The 19,362-nt window shown below is 46.4% G+C and overlaps 1 protein-coding gene across 1 annotated transcript in view; it reads right to left on the bottom strand.

The window, feature by feature from the left end:
- GRPR (gastrin releasing peptide receptor) overlaps window positions 1–19,362 on the bottom strand; it is a 295,798-nt gene that overhangs the window by 65,316 nt on the left and 211,120 nt on the right. Inside the window, exon 2 of the mRNA XM_044288093.1 lies at window positions 7,924–8,275. Coding sequence (XP_044144028.1) covers window positions 7,924–8,275 — 352 coding nt within the window. The remainder of the gene's footprint in view (window positions 1–7,923; window positions 8,276–19,362) is intronic.

Genomic DNA, 19,362 nt, shown 5'->3' with positions numbered 1-19,362 from the left:
AGTCCATTGGCATATATTTAGGCCCAGCACACACACAGGCAGAGGAGAGAGGTCCCGTAACAGAGGATCTGGCTTCATGTCAGCAGAGAATCAGTCTGCATGTCATAGCAGAGAATCAGGCTTCACGTCAGCCACCACTGCAACAGTCCATTGGCATATATTTAGGCCTAGCACACAGGCAGAGGAGAGAGGTCCCGTAACAGACAATCTGGCTTCATGTCAGCAGAGAATCAGTCTGCATGTCATAGCAGAGAATGAGGCTTCACGTCAGCCACCACTGCAACAGTCCATTGTCATAAATTTAGGCCCAGCACCCAGGCAGAGGAGGGAGGTCCCGTAACAGACAATCTGGCTTCATGTCAGCAGAGAATTAGTCTGCATGTCATAGCAGAGAATCAGGCTTCATGTCAGCCACCACTGCAACAGTCCATTGGCATATATTTAGGCCTAGCACACAGGCAGAGGAGAGGTTCATTCAACTTTGGGTAGCATCGCAATATAATGGTAAAATGAAAATAAAAATAGGATTGAATGAGGAAGTGCCCTGGAGTCCAATAATATATGGTTATGGGGAGGTAGTTAATGTCTAATCTGGACAAGGGACGGACAGGTCCTGTGGGATCCATGCCTGGTTCATTTTTATGAACGTCAGCTTGTCCACATTGGCTGTAGACAGGCGGCTGCGTTTGTCTGTAATGACGCCCCCTGCCGTGCTGAATACACGTTCAGACAAAACGCTGGCTGCCGGGCAGGCCAGCACCTCCAAGGCATAAAAGGCTAGCTCTGGCCACGTGGACAATTTAGAGACCCAGAAGTTGAATGGGGCCGAACCATCAGTCAGTACGTGGAGGGGTGTGCACACGTACTGTTCCACCATGTTAGTGAAATGTTGCCTCCTGCTAACACGTTGCGTATCAGGTGGTGGTGCAGTTAGCTGTGGCGTGTTGACAAAAGTTTTCCACATCTCTGCCATGCTAACCCTGCCCTCAGAGGAGCTGGCCGTGACACAGCTGCCTTGGCGACCTCTTGCTCCTCCTCTGCCTTGGCCTTGGGCTTCCACTTGTTCCCCTGTGACATTTGGGAATGCTCTCAGTAGCGCGTCTACCAACGTGCGCTTGTACTCGCGCATCTTCCTATCACGCTCCAGTGCAGGAAGTAAGGTGGGCACATTGTCTTTGTAGCGTGGATCCAGCAGGGTGGCAACCCAGTAGTCCGCACAGGTTAAAATGTGGGCAACTCTGCTGTCGTTGCGCAGGCACTGCAGCATGTAGTCGCTCATGTGTGCCAGGCTGCCCAGGGATAAGGACAAGCTGTCCTCTGTGGGAGGCGTATCGTCATCGTCCTGCCTTTCCCCCCAGCCACGCACCAGTGATGGACCCGAGCTGCGTTGGGTGCCACCCCGCTGTGACCATGCTTCATCCTCATCCTCCTCCACCTCCTCCTCATCCTCGTCCTCCTCGTCCTCCAGTAGTGGGCCCTGGCTGGCCACATTTGTACCTGGCCTCTGCTGTTGCCAAAAACCTCCCTCTGAGTCACTTCGAAGAGACTGGCCTGAAAGTGCTAAAAATGACCCCTCTTCCTCCTCCTCCTCCTCCTCCTCCTGGGCCACCTCCTCTTCCATCATCGCCCTAAGTGTTTTCTCAAGGAGACATAGAAGTGGTATTGTAACGCTGATAACGGTGTCATCGCCACTGGCCATGTTGGTGGAGTACTCGAAACAGCGCAACAGGGCACACAGGTCTCGCATGGAGGCCCAGTCATTGGTGGTGAAGTGGTGCTGTTCTGTAGTGCGACTGACCCGTGCGTGCTGCAGCTGAAACTCCACTATGGCCTGCTGCTGCTCGCACAGTCTGTCCAGCATGTGCAAGGTGGAGTTCCACCTGGTGGGCACGTCGCATATGAGGCGGTGAGCGGGAAGGCCGAAGTTACGCTGTAGCGCAGACAGGCGAGCAGCAGCAGGATGTGAACGCCGGAAGCGCGAACAGACGGCCCGCACTTTATGCAGCAGCTCTGACATGTCGGGGTAGTTGTGAATGAACTTCTGCACCACCAAATTCAGCACATGCGCCAAGCAAGGGATGTGCGTCAAATTGGCTAGTCCCAGAGCTGCAACGAGATTTCGCCCATTATCACACACCACCAGGCCGGGCTTGAGGCTCACCGGCAGCAACCACTCGTCGGTCTGTTGTTCTATACCCCGCCACAACTCCTGTGCGGTGTGGGGCCTGTCCCCCAAACATATGAGTTTCAGAATGGCCTGCTGACGTTTACCCCGGGCTGTGCTGAAGTTGGTGGTGAAGGTGTGTGGCTGACTGGATGAGCAGGTGGAAGAAGAGGAGGAGGAAGCCGAGAAGGAGGAGGTGGCAACAGGAGGCAAAGAATGTTGCCCTGCGATCCTTGGCGGCGGAAGGACGTGCGCCAAACAGCTCTCCGCCTGGGGCCCAGCTGCCACTACATTTACCCAGTGTGCAGTTAGGGAGATATAGCGTCCCTGGCCGTGCTTACTGGTCCACGTATCTGTGGTTAGGTGGACCTTGCCACAGATGGCGTTGCGCAGTGCACACTTGATTTTATCGGATACTTGGTTGTGCAGGGAAGGCACGGCTCTCTTGGAGAAGTAGTGCCGGCTGGGAACAACATACTGTGGGACAGCAAGCGACATGAGCTGTTTGAAGCTGTCTGTGTCCACCAGCCTAAATGACAGCATTTCATAGGCCAGTAGTTTAGAAATGCTGGCATTCAGGGCCAGGGATCGAGGGTGGCTAGGTGGGAATTTACGCTTTCTATCAAATGTTTGTGAGATGGAGAGCTGAACGCTGGCGTGTGACATGGTTGAGACGCTTGGTGACGGAGGTGGTGGTGGTGGTGTTGGTGGTACATCCCCTGTTTGCTGGGCGGCAGGTGCCAACGTTCCTCCAGAGGCGGAGGAAGAGGCCGAGGCGGCAGCAGCAGAATAGGCCGAGGCGGCAGCAGCAGAAGAGGTAGCAGGGGGAGCCTGAGTGACTTCCTTGGTTTTAAGGTGTTTACTCCACTGCAGTTCATGCTTTGCATGCAGGTGCCTGGTCATGCAGGTTGTGCTCAGGTTCAGAACGTTAATGCCTCGCTTCAGGCTCTGATGGCACAGCGTGCAAACCACTCGGGTCTTGTCGTCAGCACATTGTTTGAAGAAGTGCCATGCCAGGGAACTCCTTGAAGCTGCCTTTGGGGTGCTCGGTCCCAGATGGCGGCGGTCAGTAGCAGGCGGAGTCTCTTGGCGGCGGGTGTTCTGCTTTTGCCCACTGCTCCCTCTTTTGCTACGCTGTTGGCTCGGTCTCACCACTGCCTCTTCCTCCGAACTGTGAAAGTCAGTGGCACGACCTTCATTCCATGTGGGGTCTAGGACCTCATCGTCCCCTGCATCGTCTTCCACCCAGTCTTGATCCCTGACCTCCTGTTCAGTCTGCACACTGCAGAAAGACGCAGCAGTTGGCACCTGTGTTTCGTCATCATCAGAGACATGCTGAGGTGGTATTCCCATGTCCTCATCATCAGGAAACATAAGTGGTTGTGCGTCAGTGCATTCTATGTCTTTCACCGCTGGGGAAGGGCTAGGTGGATGCCCTTGGGAAACCCTGCCAGCGGAGTCTTCAAACAGCATAAGAGACTGCTGCATAACTTGAGGCTGAGACAGTTTCCCTGGTATGCATGGGGGTGATGTGACAGACTGATGGGGTTGGTTTTCAGGCGCCATCTGTGCGCTTTCTGCAGAAGACTGGGTGGGAGATAATGTGAACGTGCTGGATCCACTGTCGGCCACCCAATTGACTAATGCCTGTACCTGCTCAGGCCTTACCATCCTTAGAACGGCATTGGGCCCCACCATATATCGCTGTAAATTCTGGCGGCTACTGGGACCTGAGGTAGTTGGTACACTAGGACGTGTGGATGTGGCAGAACGGCCACGTCCTCTCCCAGCACCAGAGGGTCCACTAACACCACCACGACCATGTCCACGTCCGCGTCCCTTACTAGATGTTTTTCTCATTGTTATGGTTCACCACAACAACAAATATATTATTTGGCCCAATGTATTGTATTCAAATTCAGCGGGATATAAATTTGAGGCCTAGTATTTAGGCGCTGGGTGACCGGTATGGATTTAGTGACAGAATTAGACTTGGAAATGCACAGAAGCGTGTGTGTGAAGTTATTCTGAATGACCCTATGTGCACCTTGAATATTATATACCCTTTTAGGGATAGATTTCAAATAGCTCTGATATAGCAGAAACCACTAAATTATGAAATTGCTAAATTGGGAATTGTATTTCAACCCAGAACAAGAAATGTGCTTGAACGGACACTAAATAACTCGCCCAGCTACAGCACTAGGGACAGATTTAGCTGGATATAAATTTGAGGCCTAGTATTTAGGCGCTGGGTGACCGGTATGGATTTAGTGACAGAATTAGACTTGGAAATGCACAGAAGCGTGTGTGTGAAGTTATTCTGAATGACCCTATGTGCACCTTGAATATTATATACCCTTTTAGGGATAGATTTCAAATAGCTCTGATATAGCAGAAACCACTAAATTATGAAATTGCTAAATTGGGAATTGTATTTCAACCCAGAACAAAAAATGTGCTTTGACGGACACTAAATAACTTTCCCAGCCACAACAGGACAGCGTTAACGAGAGATTTAGCAGGATATAAATTTGAGGCCTAGTATTTAGGCGCTGGGTGACAGGTATGGGTTTAGTGACAGAATTAGACTTGGAAATACACAGTAGCGGGTGTGTGTGAAGTTATTCTGAATGACCCAATGTGCACCTTGAATATTATATACCCTTTTAGGGATAGATTTCAAATAGCTCTGATATAGCAGAAACCACTAAATTATGAAATTGCTAAATTGGGAATTGTATTTCAACCCAGAACAAGAAATGTGCTTGAACGGACACTAAATAACTCGCCCAGCTACAGCACTAAGGACAGATTTAGCGGGATATAAATTTGAGGCCTAGTATTTAGGCGCTGGGTGACAGGTATGGGTTTAGTGCCAGAATTAGACTTGGAAATACACAGTAGCGGGTGTGTGTGAAGTTATTCTGAATGACCCAATGTGCACCTTGAATATTATATACCCTTTTAGGGATAGATTTCAAATAGCTCTGATATAGCAGAAACCACTAAATTATGAAATTGCTAAATTGGGAATTGTATTTCAACCCAGAACAAGAAATGTGCTTGAACGGACACTAAATAACTCGCCCAGCTACAGCACTAGGGACAGATTTAGCTGGATATAAATTTGAGGCCTAGTATTTAGGCGCTGGGTGACCGGTATGGATTTAGTGACAGAATTAGACTGGGATATGGCCAAAAAATAAACAGACTATTGCTGGTTAAATGCACTTGGTGTGACAGCTTCACCCTGATGTAGGCTTTAGCCAAAAAACAACCACACCATTGAGGGTTAAATGCACTTGGTGACAGGCGCAGCTTGCCCCTGATTTAGTATATGGCCAAAAAATGAACAGACTATTGCTGGTTAAATGCACTTGGTGTGACAGCTTCACCCTGATGTAGGCTTTAGCCAAAAAACAACCACACCATTGAGGGTTAAATGCACTTGGTGACAGGCGCAGCTTGCCCCTGATTTTGTATATGGCCAAAAAATGAACAGACTATTGCTGGTTAAATGCACTTGGTGTGACAGCTTCACCCTGATGTAGGCTTTAGCCAAAAAACAACCACACCATTGAGGGTTAAATGCACTTGGTCGCAGCTTGTGCTGGCGCACCACAAGACACAAAATGGCCGCCGATCACCCCAGAAAAATGTGACTGACAAACGGTCTGTGCAGCCTAAAAACAGTGAGCAATTGAGGATCAGCAGCTCAATGATCCACAGCTGCAGATCGATCAGTTAATCAAGTCCTTTGGAGGAGTTAATCTGCCTAATCTCGCCCTACTGTCGCAGCCGCAACCTCTCCCTACGCTAATCAGAGCAGAGTGACGGGCGGCGCTATGTGACTCCAGCTTAAATAGAGGCTGGGTCACATGGTGCTCTGGCCAATCACAGCCATGCCAATAGTAGGCATGGCTGTGATGGCCTCTTGGGGCAAGTAGTATGACGCTTGTTGATTGGCTGCTTTGCAGCCTTTCAAAAAGCGCCAAGAAAGCGTCACAAAAGCGCGAAGAAAGCGACGAACACCGAACCCGAACCCGGACTTTTACGAAAATGTCCGGGTTCGGGTCCGTGTCACGGACACCCCAAAATTCGGTACGAACCCGAACTATACAGTTCGAGTTCGCTCATCCCTACTTGTGAGCTAGATCCCCCATTCATTCATTCAAAGGTGTAGAAGTGTCTATATCTAACAAACAAAGATTTATCTACAAGACTAGAAAGTGCCGAACAAAGCTGAAAGTACCTAAACCATGATAAATTAGATATATTCTCTCTTTGTGGTAGCTCCACCAAGGAAAGTATATTTCCGTTTTTCACCACCTGTGCAACATAAAAAAATTTTTTTTTTGCCAATACTGATCTCCTACTAATTCATCCAAAACCTGTTAGTGATAATTGTGCCAAAGGGGTGTACAACATAGGGATCCCTTTATTCCCAGCCATGCTTTAATAGTGAGCCAGGACTTACTGAACAGTTTCCTTATCTCACCATAATCCTGCTGCTTATTAGATATTTGCCCAGATTCCAATAAAGTAAAAATGTTATCATAACCAGATTTACTCACCAATGTCCTACATAGTGGGCTTTTCTTCCATTGGGAATATAGCCATAACTGAGCAGATATAAAATAACAATTGAAATAAGGAAGATCCAATCCTCCTTTTTCCATCGGCTTATAGAGATGTTCCAGTTTTAATCTTACACTCTTCCCCAAAGAAGATCATTAATAATTCCCCCAATTAGTTTAAAAAATTTATCCTCAATCAATATTGGGGAATTCCTGAGACTATATAGGAGCTGGAGTAAAATCACTATCTTAACTAGGGATATTCTATCTGCTCTAGATAGAGGAAGTCTAAGCCATATTGCAATTTTAGACCTCAGTTTGCTTATCAAAGGGTTTAGATTAAGGTGTAAAAAGTTTTCAATCTTGGGGGAAATCATCATACCCAAATAGTCGAAGGAGTCAGAGATCTTCAACATACTCATACTCAGCTCTTTCCTGGGGAGTTCAAAACTATCTACAGGCATACGAGTGGTTTTTGACCAATTAAGGTCAAGTCGTGAAACTTCACCAAAGGAATTGATTGTTTGAATAACACTTGGGAGTGTCCTTGGTGAGGTGGGTACAGATGTTCCCATTCACTACTAACCCCACATTTTGTAGGAGAGCTGAGCAATGTCAATTACATGCATTAGATGCATTGCAGTGAGGCTTGACTCAACAACTGAAGCCTCACTGGTCAAAAGGTCTGACATGGTACTATGGTATTTCAGCATATCATACTGAGCCTTCAAACACCTGTTCACCTTAGATACCAATTATCTCAATAGAAGGAGATATTCTGCCTCTACAACAGCACAAAGAGGCAGCAACCGTGACTGCACACAGCTGTGGTGTCGAAAATTGGAACACCACAGCTGTGTAGTAGTCTTCCTCAGGTACTGCAGCTAAGATCCTATGCACTTAAATAGGTAACTTAGCCGCAGGCCACAGTAGCCAAAACGGACGCTATGCAAAGTATGGAGCTTTAAGGTTCTGGCTACATACACAGTTTACTTCCAAGAACCTTTGGCTACCACTAACAGATGATCTGTAGGGGTGCTGATATGTCAACCCCCCCACCCCCCCTTCCAAATATCTTATATTGATGACCTATACTTTAGTCCCAGTAAACGATAAATAATTGGACAACTCATCAATTACTTCCTGTTGACACAATTCTTAGAAATCGTAAAATCCTACCTGTCTCCTAACATGTACATTTCCTTCCACTGGCATGTTGTACGCACTCCGAATCAGATTCTTTGCAATGAAATAGTAATACACTGAAATGATAGATAGGGGAATAACATAGAATATCAAGAAAGAAGTCATTGAGTGTATTCTTGGGTGAAGTCCATCAGAGTGTGGGTAAGGGGCACAGCTGACAAATGTTTTGTTGGTTTCTTTGTCATAGAAGGGGTGCAGGTCCGAGAAAACAGCTTCTGGGATGGCCAGGGTCATAGATAATATCCAGATGAGTGCAGCTTTGATACAAATCTTGGTCAATGCATTGTTGGCTTGAATGTCCATGGGTTTTACTATTGCTGTGTACCTGGAATGAAAATATAAAGAGATGTATAAATACATTTAAAGAGACATATCAAGGACTTTCTTATGGATAATTGATAGTTTACTTGAGAAATGTTTGCTTACAATTAGAGTTGAGTTAATCAGTTCTATACATTCTACCTCCATATGAAGCCAGAGTTTTTGTGATTCAGTTCAGAAAATGACCCCAGCTATTCTACATCAAATCAAATTATGTACACTAGTGAGGGAAACAAGGCAGAGAAGATGAAGATAAAGGATCACATGATTCCGAAAGGGCCCTGGCTGGTTGGCTTGACCATAACGCCTTGCAGTCAACCTCACTTGTCTGTTAGGCTCTATGTAAGGTTCCAAGCAGAGAGGCCATTCTAAGGGAATACCCACATATTTAACTAATAAAGATGAGACTGTATGGGTGTTCTGAATTCATAATAGTCGTGGCTAGAGCCAATAGAAGCTGGCAGTGGAATTCGATCCGAATTTCAGGAATTGTTCAATTCGCACTGAATCCGAATTTCCTCATGCTTCGTGGTAACGAATCACATTTTTTCCTAAAATGGCTGCTACACATGTTAGGACATGGCGCAAGGAACTCTGGGAACAAGGGATCACCCACAATCCCATGTATGCAGCCAATCAGCAGTCAGCCAGCCAGCCCTGTGATGTCACAGCCCTATAGATATCTTAGATTCAGCCATTTTCCGGTGTACTTAGTGCAGGGAGAGATGTAAGCAGGCGCTAGAGACAGTGCTAGGAAAAACTTGAAAATGTATATTTTGCTCATTAGAAATTCAGGTAAAGAGCATTAGAAGTGTAGTGAAAGTATAGGGAGGAATTATTCCACAGTATTGAAACAAAACAGGGTTCAATAGAGGTGTTTACAGGCTGAGTAATAGGAACAATCTTATTACACTTTGCTGCACTAACTGCAGATCCAAATTGCCATTAAACTGCTGCTCATTGCAGTTATATATATATATATATATATATATATATATATATATCTCAATACTAATAAAAGCCGTGTGTAATTGCTCAGGGCTGGTGTCCGTGTGTGTGTGCGCCGATTAGTGAAGTGCGCATGCGCGGTGCACAGACCAATCGGTACACATTCCACACACTGCAGGGACCGCCGAAAGCACAGCGCCGCCGGCCAATGAAAACACGGCGCAACACATGCAGCCTGGACAGCCCACAGCAGTGCAGCCGTCCAATCAGTCGCCGCCCGGACCGCCCACAAACGTGCCGACTACAAATGTACCGCCCACAAATGTGCCGCCCAATTAACACATGGCGCACCACATGCCGTACGGACCGCCCACAGCACAGCGCCGTTCAATCGCGCGCAGACAAATCGCCACACACTCCACACACTGCAGGGGCCGCCCAAAGCACCGCACCACCGGCCCATGAAAACACGGCACAACACATGCAGTGCGGCCGTCCAGTTAGTCGCCACCTGGACCGCCCACAATTGTGCCGGCCAATTAACACACGCCGCACCACACGCCGTACAGACCTCCCACAGCACTGAGCCGTCCAATCACAACATCCCCACAACTGCACCGCTGGCCAATAACCGCCTCTTATGTTGTGCTGTGTCAGCTGGAGTAGAGTCATTTTGTGCATAATAAGCACCGCCATTACATGCACTGAGTGACATAAATTACAGAATTAGCCTGCACCAGCAGTCATTGCCAGCCAGCAGTCATTGACACCAGTCACAGTGACAGCAGTCAGTGCCAGTCCTATCAGCCACCAGTCACAGTGCCAGTGGTCTCACCACCAGTTAGTGCCAGCTGTATGAGCCACCAGTCACAGTGACAGCAGTCTGAGCACCACCAGTCAGTGTCAGCCATATTCGCCACCAGTCACAGTGCCAGTGGTCTCAGCACCACAAGTCAGTGCCAAGCATATTAGTCACCAGTTACAGTGACAGTGGTTTTAGCACCAACAGTAAGTGCCAGCTGTATCAGCCACCAGTCACAGTGCCAGTGGTCTTAGCACCACCAGGCCACCAGTCACAGTGACAGCAGTCTCAGCACCAGCAGTCAGTGTCAGCCATATTAGTCACCAGTGACATTGACAGTGGTTTCAGCACCACCAGTTAGTACCAGCTCTATCAGCCACCAGTCACAGTGCCCGCCGTCCCAGCACCACCAGTCAGTGCCAGCAGTCAGTGCCAGCTGTATCAGCCACCAGCCACAGTGCCAGTGGTCTCAGCACCACCAGTCAGTGCCAGCCATATCATCCAGCAGTTATTGCCAGTCAGCCGTCATTGCCACCAGTCACAGTGACAGCTGTCATTGCCAGCCGTATCAGCCACCAGTCACAGTGACAGCAGTCTCAGCACCACCAGTCAGTGTCAGCCATATTAGCCACCAGTCACAGTGACAGTGGTCTCAGCACTACCAGTTAGTGCCAGCTCTATCAGCCACCAGTCACAGTGCCCGCTGTTTTAGCACCACCAGTCAGTGCCAACAGTCACAGTGACAGCAGTCAGTGACAGCTGTATTAGCCACCAGTCACAATGCCAGTGGTCTCGGCACCACCAGTCAGTGCCAGCCGTATCAGCCACCAGTCACAGTGCCAGTGGTCTCAGCACCACCAGTCAGTGCCAACCGTATCAGCCACCAGTCACAGCGCCAGTGGTCTCAGCACCACCAGTCAGTGCTAGCCCTATCAGTCACCAGTCACAGTGCCAGTGGTCTCAGCACTACCAGTCAGTGGCAGTCATATAAACCACCAGTCACAGTGCCTGTAATCTCTGCCAAAAGTCAGTGCCGGTGACGCATATTACAGCTACATATAAGCCAGTATTACAGTAACAGAAAATATTATAAAATTATAAAAGTACAAGCTTATATTACTTGGACTTTTTACAACATACCACCCAAAAAAAAAGGACACGTCAAGTAGGACAAAATACACAGACAATGAAACCCTACATAAGCAACTTCTCCTGGAGAAACAGTCAGGTCAGCAAGTAAAAATAAAAAAAAGAAAGGCAGAAAAACAAAGAATTAATTTACTTTTGATTTCTTTCGAAAATGTTTTCGACAAAAAATAAAATAAAACAAGAAATACAACGTGGTTAAATTATCTGACTATTTAATATAGACTGTTCCTACTAATGTTTATGCATTACTGTTCTAGCGCCCGTTATTGTAACGGGCTTAATGTCTAGTATATATATATGTTCTAAAGCCTGGGAAGGGCTTATTTGCTGTTGTGTGGTGAAATGAAAAAAAGAAAGCCCTTTTTGGCGTGTATTAGTGGCAAAAAAAAACAACTATTTTCTGTTCACAGCTGCAGTCAAATATTCTAAAGCCTTTTTTTGGTGTGTATTAGTAGGGAAAAAGAAAAAGGGCTTATTAGCCATTGTGTGGTGAAGTGGGAAAATTACAGCCCTTTTTGCCGTGTATTAGTGGCAAAAAAAGTGTTATTTGCCGTTCAGGGTCGAAGTTATATGTTCTAAAGCCTTTTTTGGTGTTTATTAGTGGGGAAAAAGTAAATATTAGCCGTTGTGTGGTGAAGTGAGAAAATTAAAGCTCTTTTTGGAGTGTATTAGTGGGAAAAAAAAAACGTTATTTGCCGTTCACAGTCAAAGTTATATGTACTAAAGCCTTTTTTGGGCGTGTATTAGTGGGGAAAAAGAAAAAGGGCTTATTAGCCATTATGTGGTGAAGTGAGAAAATTACAGCCCTTTGTGGCGTGTATTAGTGGCAAAAAAATATATTATTTGCAGTTCAGCTGTGTAGTTCCATTGCACTACAGCCATTTACAGCCATTGTACTACAGCCGTTTGTATTAGTAGGATAGATATCTGTCGTTCTGCAGTGAATTGCGATTGTTATATTAATTTTTTTGGGGTGTATTAATAGGAAAAAGAATACATCTTATGATCCGATCTGCAGTGAACTGACATTGTTATACAGCCACTGTTGGGGTGTATTAATAGGAAAAATAAGTATGTGTCATTAGCCGTTCTGCAGTGAATTTAGATTGACATTCAGTGGTGAAATTTTATTTGTGAAATAGCCTTTTATGGGAAAATTCATGCATGATTGTAGAGAATCTTTCGTAGAGACTAATAATTCGTCGATAAGTCATTCACCAGTGGTGAAATTTGTTTGTGATGCAGCCTTTTTTGGGAAAATTGGTCTGTGAATGTAGACTTTCTTCTGTAGGGACTGAGTAATTGCGTCAATTAGCCATACAGTGGTGAAATTTGTTTGTGATACAGCCTATTTTGGGAAAATTGGTTGATAGCTTTAACTATGGTCAATGACAATATATGTCCTTTATGGCCCCTAAAAATGGCCAGGAAACTTTGCATGCACTTTAGCCACTCATACACCACCAAGCACACCCTCTTTGAGCTGCTAAGGCAGAACGGCGTCCCCCAACATAAGCTGATATGCGACATTTCCACCCGTTGGAATTCCACCATCCATATGTTGGACCGACTATACAAACATAGAAAGGTCATAAACTATTTCTTGTTGATGCAAGCGGACAGAGGTACGCCCCTGTGTAACTTCGATGTTAGGTAGTGGTAGCTCATGCGTGACACCTGCCTTTTGCTTGTGCCCCTTAAAGAGGCCACGACTACAGGATCACCAGGACTACAGGATCAACAATGTCATTCCACTGATTCATATCCTGGAAAAGATGCTGGTAAATCTGGCTGGTCAGGGGACTGGAGATGTGGCGCCTACATCTCATGGCCACATGAGCCCTGTAGGGGCTGAACTGGAAGAGGAGGAGGACATTGGAGCACAAGCAATATGTAGAGAAATGGATGGTTTTTCTACACCAGTGACAGGAGAGGAGCAGCAGGAGGAGCAAGAGGGAGATAAGGAAGATGAGGCAGATGACCCAGGCACACTGTGGCAGTATGCAGTGAAGATGGAGGCAGGGAGTTCCTCTGAGTCACTTGCGCAAATGGCCCGATGTATGCTCACATGCTTGCGTAGTGACAGCCGAATTGTCACCATTCGCCAGAGAGATGACTTCTGGCTCTCCACCATGTTAGAGCCTCGCTACCGGTCCAAAATGGGGGCCTTTTTTGCACCCGCTGAAAGGGAAGACAAACTGAACTGCTAAAGAGACATCCTATGTAGTCAGTTGGCCACTGCCTATCGGCGCCATCGTCCATCCTCTCGTAGGTCTGACCGGGGGGCCCTCTGCATTGATGTTCCACTGCAATAGCTGCTGAGGGGGGTTGCAGGAGCAGTACCAGCTCCATCAGCAGCAGCCTAAATCTACAGTCGCTAATGAGCAGCTTTCTTCACCTGCATAGTGAAGAAACTACTCACCAGCAGCTAGGCATAGAGCAGAACCTGAACCAGCAGGTGGTGGTATAGTTGGAGTGCACCCTGCCACCCATCATTGACGATCCGCTGGACTACTGGAAAGCCAAACTGGATTTATGGCTGCAACTGGCCGAGTTTGCCCTGGAAAAGCTGTCCTTCCCGGTCAGTAGTGGGGCATCAGAGCAGGTGTTTACTGCGGCGGGGGCTATAGTCTGTCCACCCAAAATGTAGAGAGACTGACCTTTGTCAAGATAAATCAGGCATGGATCAGCCAGGATTTCCACCCACCAATGCCTAATACATCAGATTAGATAATCAATGCTGCCTCACCCAAACCTTGACAAAAGAGACTGGTTTCTTCATTCTGATGCTGCCACGTCAGCAGGTACTGTTATTGATACCCAACTCCCCACCGGGCCACCCTGTGGTCTTCTCATGCTGCTGCTGCTGCCACCTCCACACTATGTCACCTTGCCACTCTGTGGTCTACTCATGCTGCTGCCACATCCACACTATGTCTTATTGCCACTCTGTGGCCTCCTCATTCTGCTGCTGCCACCTCCACACTCTGTCATTGTGCCGTTCTTTGACCTCCTCATGCTACTGCTACCGCAACACTATGTCACTGGGCCACTCCGTGGCTTCCTGATGCTGCTGCTGCCACCTCCACACTGTCATTGTGCTACTCTGTGGCCTTCTCATGCTGTTGCTGCCTCAACACTATGTCACTGGGCCACGGAGTGGCCTCCTGATGCTGCTGCTGCCACCTCCACACTGTCATTGTGCCACTCTGTGGCCTTCTCATGCTGCTGCCACCTCATCACTATGTCACTGGTCCACTCTGTGGTCTCCTCATGCTTTTACCTCACTACTATGTCATTGGGCCACTCTTTGGCCTCCTCATGCTACTGTTGCTGCTACCTCAACACTATGTCACCTTGCCACTCTGTGGTCTCCTCATGCTGCTTCCACATCATAATTATGTCATTGGGCCACTCTGTGGACTTCTCAAGCTGTTCTCCTACCCTCCTCACTCCATGACTAGGCCATTATTTTGCCCTTTTGGCCTGGATGATATCATCATTTATTTTACCCTTCTTCTGATCTATCAGAAGGAAGGAAAAATGAGACACATAACGGATCCTGTCTGTGTAGCAGCTGTAAGGCCTGTATGGTCCCATCAGATTTGGCTTATGATTTGCCAAAAGCAGAAGTGGGTACAAAACACAGAAGACATGCAAACATTCAGTTCACGTGTCATCTCTGTTTTGGATCCACTCCTGGTTTTTGGACATTAGCAATACTGATGGATTACTGACCAAATGCTGACCGAGTGAAGGCGGATGCTAAACAGACACTATCCGTTTTTTGGGGTTTATTGTTCTGACGGATCAGAGGAAGGGCAAAATAATCAGTGACGTCAACACAAACTTACTGCTGACACCCTCTCCACTCTGTCGGGGGGCTCTATTTGTATTAGTGTTTAATAGAACAGGTTCTGTAGACATCTATGTGTAATCGGTGTAAAAGGAGTGAACTTCTTGATGCTAACATCGACCTGTAAGGCTGAGTTCATACTTGAGTTATTTGGTCAGTTTTGGCCCCATAACTGCCCAAATAAGTGAAGTGTGCAGTGATTCTAAGAGCGACGGCTATCATCTGTGTGTCATACTGACTCACAATATTGTTTCACTACCACAGCAGACTCCCTATGCATGTTACTGCAAGGCACAGTGTTCTACACTACTATACAGGCTCTCTGCAGCCAGGAAATAGCTGTTTGTTAAAGCTATTTGTGGCTAATAAATTTGGATCGAATCAAATCATTTTGGAAAATTCGTCGAACCGACCAAATCAAATTTTTTACAAATTTGCTCATCTCTAGTCGTGGCACCTTGATTAGAGCTGGCCACGCCCTGAATGGATCATGACTGTGCAGTGTGGTCGTACCCTAAGTTCAGCCACTGATATGATAGGACATGTCTGTCACAGAAACATGAGTTAAACACACAAATTTTATGTCTTACATAGACAGAGATATTTAGGAAGGTAGATTAAATAGATTGATTGAAATACTTGACAGAAAGACAGGTTGAATACTAGGGATAGGATAATAGGATAGATTGAGTTAGTTTATTGTGTATGTTAAAAGGATTGCGCTATATATATATATATATATATATATATATATATATACTGTGTTGTACTGCACATCACTTTTTAAACATATGGTACTAGAGAGTTTTTGAGCACCAAGGGGCTATCACCGCTGCTCAAGAGGCTATCCCCTCCTGACTGACATCTCGCTCGGCCCTTTCAATCTGGCACCTGAGCCACTGCTCTGAGTAGATGCGCAATCACAGAAGCTCTGCTACTGGTACCAGCTGGCAGCTTCTGTAATGTGCTGCTACTTGGAGATTGACAGGGCCAGCCTTTTTTTTTAACCAAAAACCTGTTTCAATGCAGTTAATAAGTGTGCAATAAGCATATTTTCCAGTGCAACTGCCAGAGTATATTCTTTGCTTCTTTCCTCAAAAGCCTGTTACAACGTTCATCCAGTTTATAAGTGTACAATCAGTATATTTTGCGTCAGCGTATATTTTGGTTGCAAGGGTTCTTAAATGTTGCAAAGATTCTACAGTTAAGTGTACAAATAAGCATATTTTACTGCATCAACAGCAGCATGGGTTGTCCAATTGAACCTTTTTCCCCACAAACCTGTTGCAAAGCTTCCACAGTGTACAATAAGCATATGTATTTTCTGGTGTCAGCCTCATATATCTTGCTGCAGATGTTGCCCAACTACATAATTTATTTTCCAAAAACCTGTCGCAAAGCTTAAAAGTCAATAAGTGTACAATAAGCGCATTTTACTGCGTCGTTATATCTCTAATGCTGTCTTTGCACAGAAGAGCTTGAAAGGGGGAGAGAGAGGCATTTATTTAAAAAACAGAGAGACAAGAGAAAAAATATGAGGGTATGGCCACCCGACATGTTCGTGATCTGGTTGTGATGAGGTCATGATGTGGTAAGGAAATGCATAATCATGCATTTAGGGTGCATTTTTTTTCCTGCCACTATTGTTTCACTGATTTGTTAGCATCAGACTAGAGATGAGCAAATTAATTCTAATAAATCAGAATTCATCCTTAAAGGTCGGCCTTAAGGTTGGATTCTAACAAACTTCTTGTGATTCATATTCACAAAGAGAAAGAGAGAGAGAGATAGAGAGAGAGAAGCTAGTATGGTACTCTGGGTTTTTGGGAAAAATATATAGGTTGTCTAGAAGGTACTCTTTCTCATTATGGAGATGATTGTATTGTATTGTATTGTAGACCAGCTGTCACGGATGGTGTTGCAGAAAGCTAGAACTTATAAATAAACATCCGACTGGGTGTAATGACCGGCAACATGCACAGGGAGGAAAAAGGGAAAGTCCTGCCCAAGGGAGAGGGAAAGGTGGTGACCCCTAACTCTCCTTGCGACTGGCACCTGACTGCCCTGACGTCCCTAGACGGGTTCCTCACCCGTGCGGCGATCACGTGCCTAAACCCTGGCTTTCCCTGAAATGAACCCTAGATAATGAACGGGCCGGTGGGATTGCTAGTCCTCACCACTGCACTAAGAGGGAAACACCAGGGAGAGGACAGACAAACACAAACACCCAGGCGGACGACAACAACTGTCCACAAAAGGTCCAACAGGGATCCGGAGGGTAGCGTTCTAAAGCAACAATCAGAGAACGCAGCAACACAGCTCCAGTGGGTCAGAATAGATTTCCAGGCAGGAAGCTCTATATCTGGCAACCAGAGAAGTGTGAGAGAGGAATATAAGGAGGATTGGGAGTGCTGGACAAGGAACAGCTGAGAGAAGGAGCTACGGATCCCTGAGTGAGCCAAAAGGGTTTGCAAAGCAAACCCAGAAAGCTACAATAAGGAAACATCCCTATCTTACATAGAGCGTGCAGCCAACCGCTGCAACCTCCTGACCCCGGGTACAACGGAGTCAGACGTGGCTCTTGACACCCTCGTGACACTGGGTTGATCCCAAACTAAGGAGCATATGGGTGAGCCCTATAAAACCCCTAGAGCTCTCCCTGACTGCTATGCCCATGCAAAGGTCTTAATGGTAGACGATTGCATGCCCTAGTACCTTTTACTATGTGACACCTGAAAACCCTATAATAGTGAGGCGACACGACCACCGGCTCCCTGCACTTAATACGGACGGAGTCAGGGTCACCTACAATCAAGCCAGGAAGGAAACACAAATAAGGGAAACAGACTTATCTGAGGAATCAGGAGAAGCAGCCTCCAGCAGTGAACACAATCCAGGAAGAAGTATAAACTGCAAAGTGAGGCAGTATGGGAGGGAATATAAAGGGAGACAATCAGTGCAAATAGGTGACAGCTGGGAGAAGGAAAAGAGATGAGAAAGTGAAACCAAAACAAATAACATCATACAAAAGGTAGAGAAGAACGTCTGCCAGATCTTCTCACAGAGCTGGCGGTGACAGTACCCCTCCCTCTACAAGTAGACGCCATTCCTCAAAAGCTGATTTGATAGCCAACAACTCCCTATCTCCCACATCGTAATTTCTCTCTGCAGAGGAGAGTTTTCTTGAGAAAAAGGCACACGGTCACCATTTGACAGGAGAGGGACCCTGAGATAAGACTGCACCCACACCCACCTCAGAAGCATCCACCTCAACAATAAAAGGTAGAGAGACATCAGGTTGTACCAAAATTGGAGCGGAAGAAAAACTCTCTTTGATACTAGAAAAGGCTTTAAGCGCATCTACCGACCACAAAGAAAAATCTACCCTCTTTTTAGTCATATCAGTGAGTGGCTTAACAACAGAGGAATAATTCAAAATGAACTTTCTGTAATAATTGGCAAAACCCAAAAACCGCATCAGCGCCTTCTGATCTAAGGAAGCTCCCAATCAAGCACAGCGCGGACCTTCTCAGGGTCCATGCGAAAACCAGAAGCGGAGAGAAGAAAACCAAGAAATTGAAGCTCCGGAGCCGCACACATTTTTCCAGTTTAACGTATAATTTATTATCCCGCAGAATCAGCAAGACCCTGACGTAGGTGGTCCCGATGAGTCTTGAAATCAGGAGAAAAAATCTAAATGTCATCCAGATACACCAGTACAAATTTCCCCATTAAATGATGAAAAATGCTGTTCACAAAATGTTGGAAGACGGCCGGAGCATTCAAACCAAAGGGCATAACCAAATTGACCCTTGAAATGACCCTCAGGGGTATTGAAGGCCGTCTTCCATTCATCCCCTTTCCTGACCCTGACTAGGTTGTATGCCCCTCTTAAATCGAACTTAGAAAAAACCTTAGCCCCAATAATCTGGTTAAACAGGTCCGGGATCAGAGGAAGCGGATATGGGTCACGAAAATCCAGACAAAATCCAGACAAGGTCTTAAAGAACCCTCTTAACAAAAAAAAAAAAAAACAGCGGCAACAGGTGACTTCGAGGGTCGTATGTGTCCCTTTCTCAGGCTCTCAGAGATATAAGTAAGCATAGCGACTCTTTCAGGTTGGGAGAGATTGTATAAACGTGATTTTGGCAGTTTGGCGCCTGGGATGAGATTAATAGGGCAGTCGTACTCCTGTTGCGGGGGCAACTCCTGGACACCACTCTCGGAAAACACATCCGACAATTCTGAGAGAAAAGATGGCACAGTCTTGGTAGAAATCTCTAAAAGAGACGCCGTGAGGCAATTCTCTCTGAAAAACTCAATCCAACCATTTATT

Source organism: Bufo gargarizans, chromosome 3 (assembly GCF_014858855.1).
Source record: "Bufo gargarizans isolate SCDJY-AF-19 chromosome 3, ASM1485885v1, whole genome shotgun sequence".
Classification (NCBI taxonomy): Eukaryota; Metazoa; Chordata; class Amphibia; order Anura; family Bufonidae; genus Bufo; species Bufo gargarizans.
The sequence above is the reverse complement of the archived record's forward strand: the minus strand, read 5'-3'. Positions and strand labels throughout refer to the sequence as shown.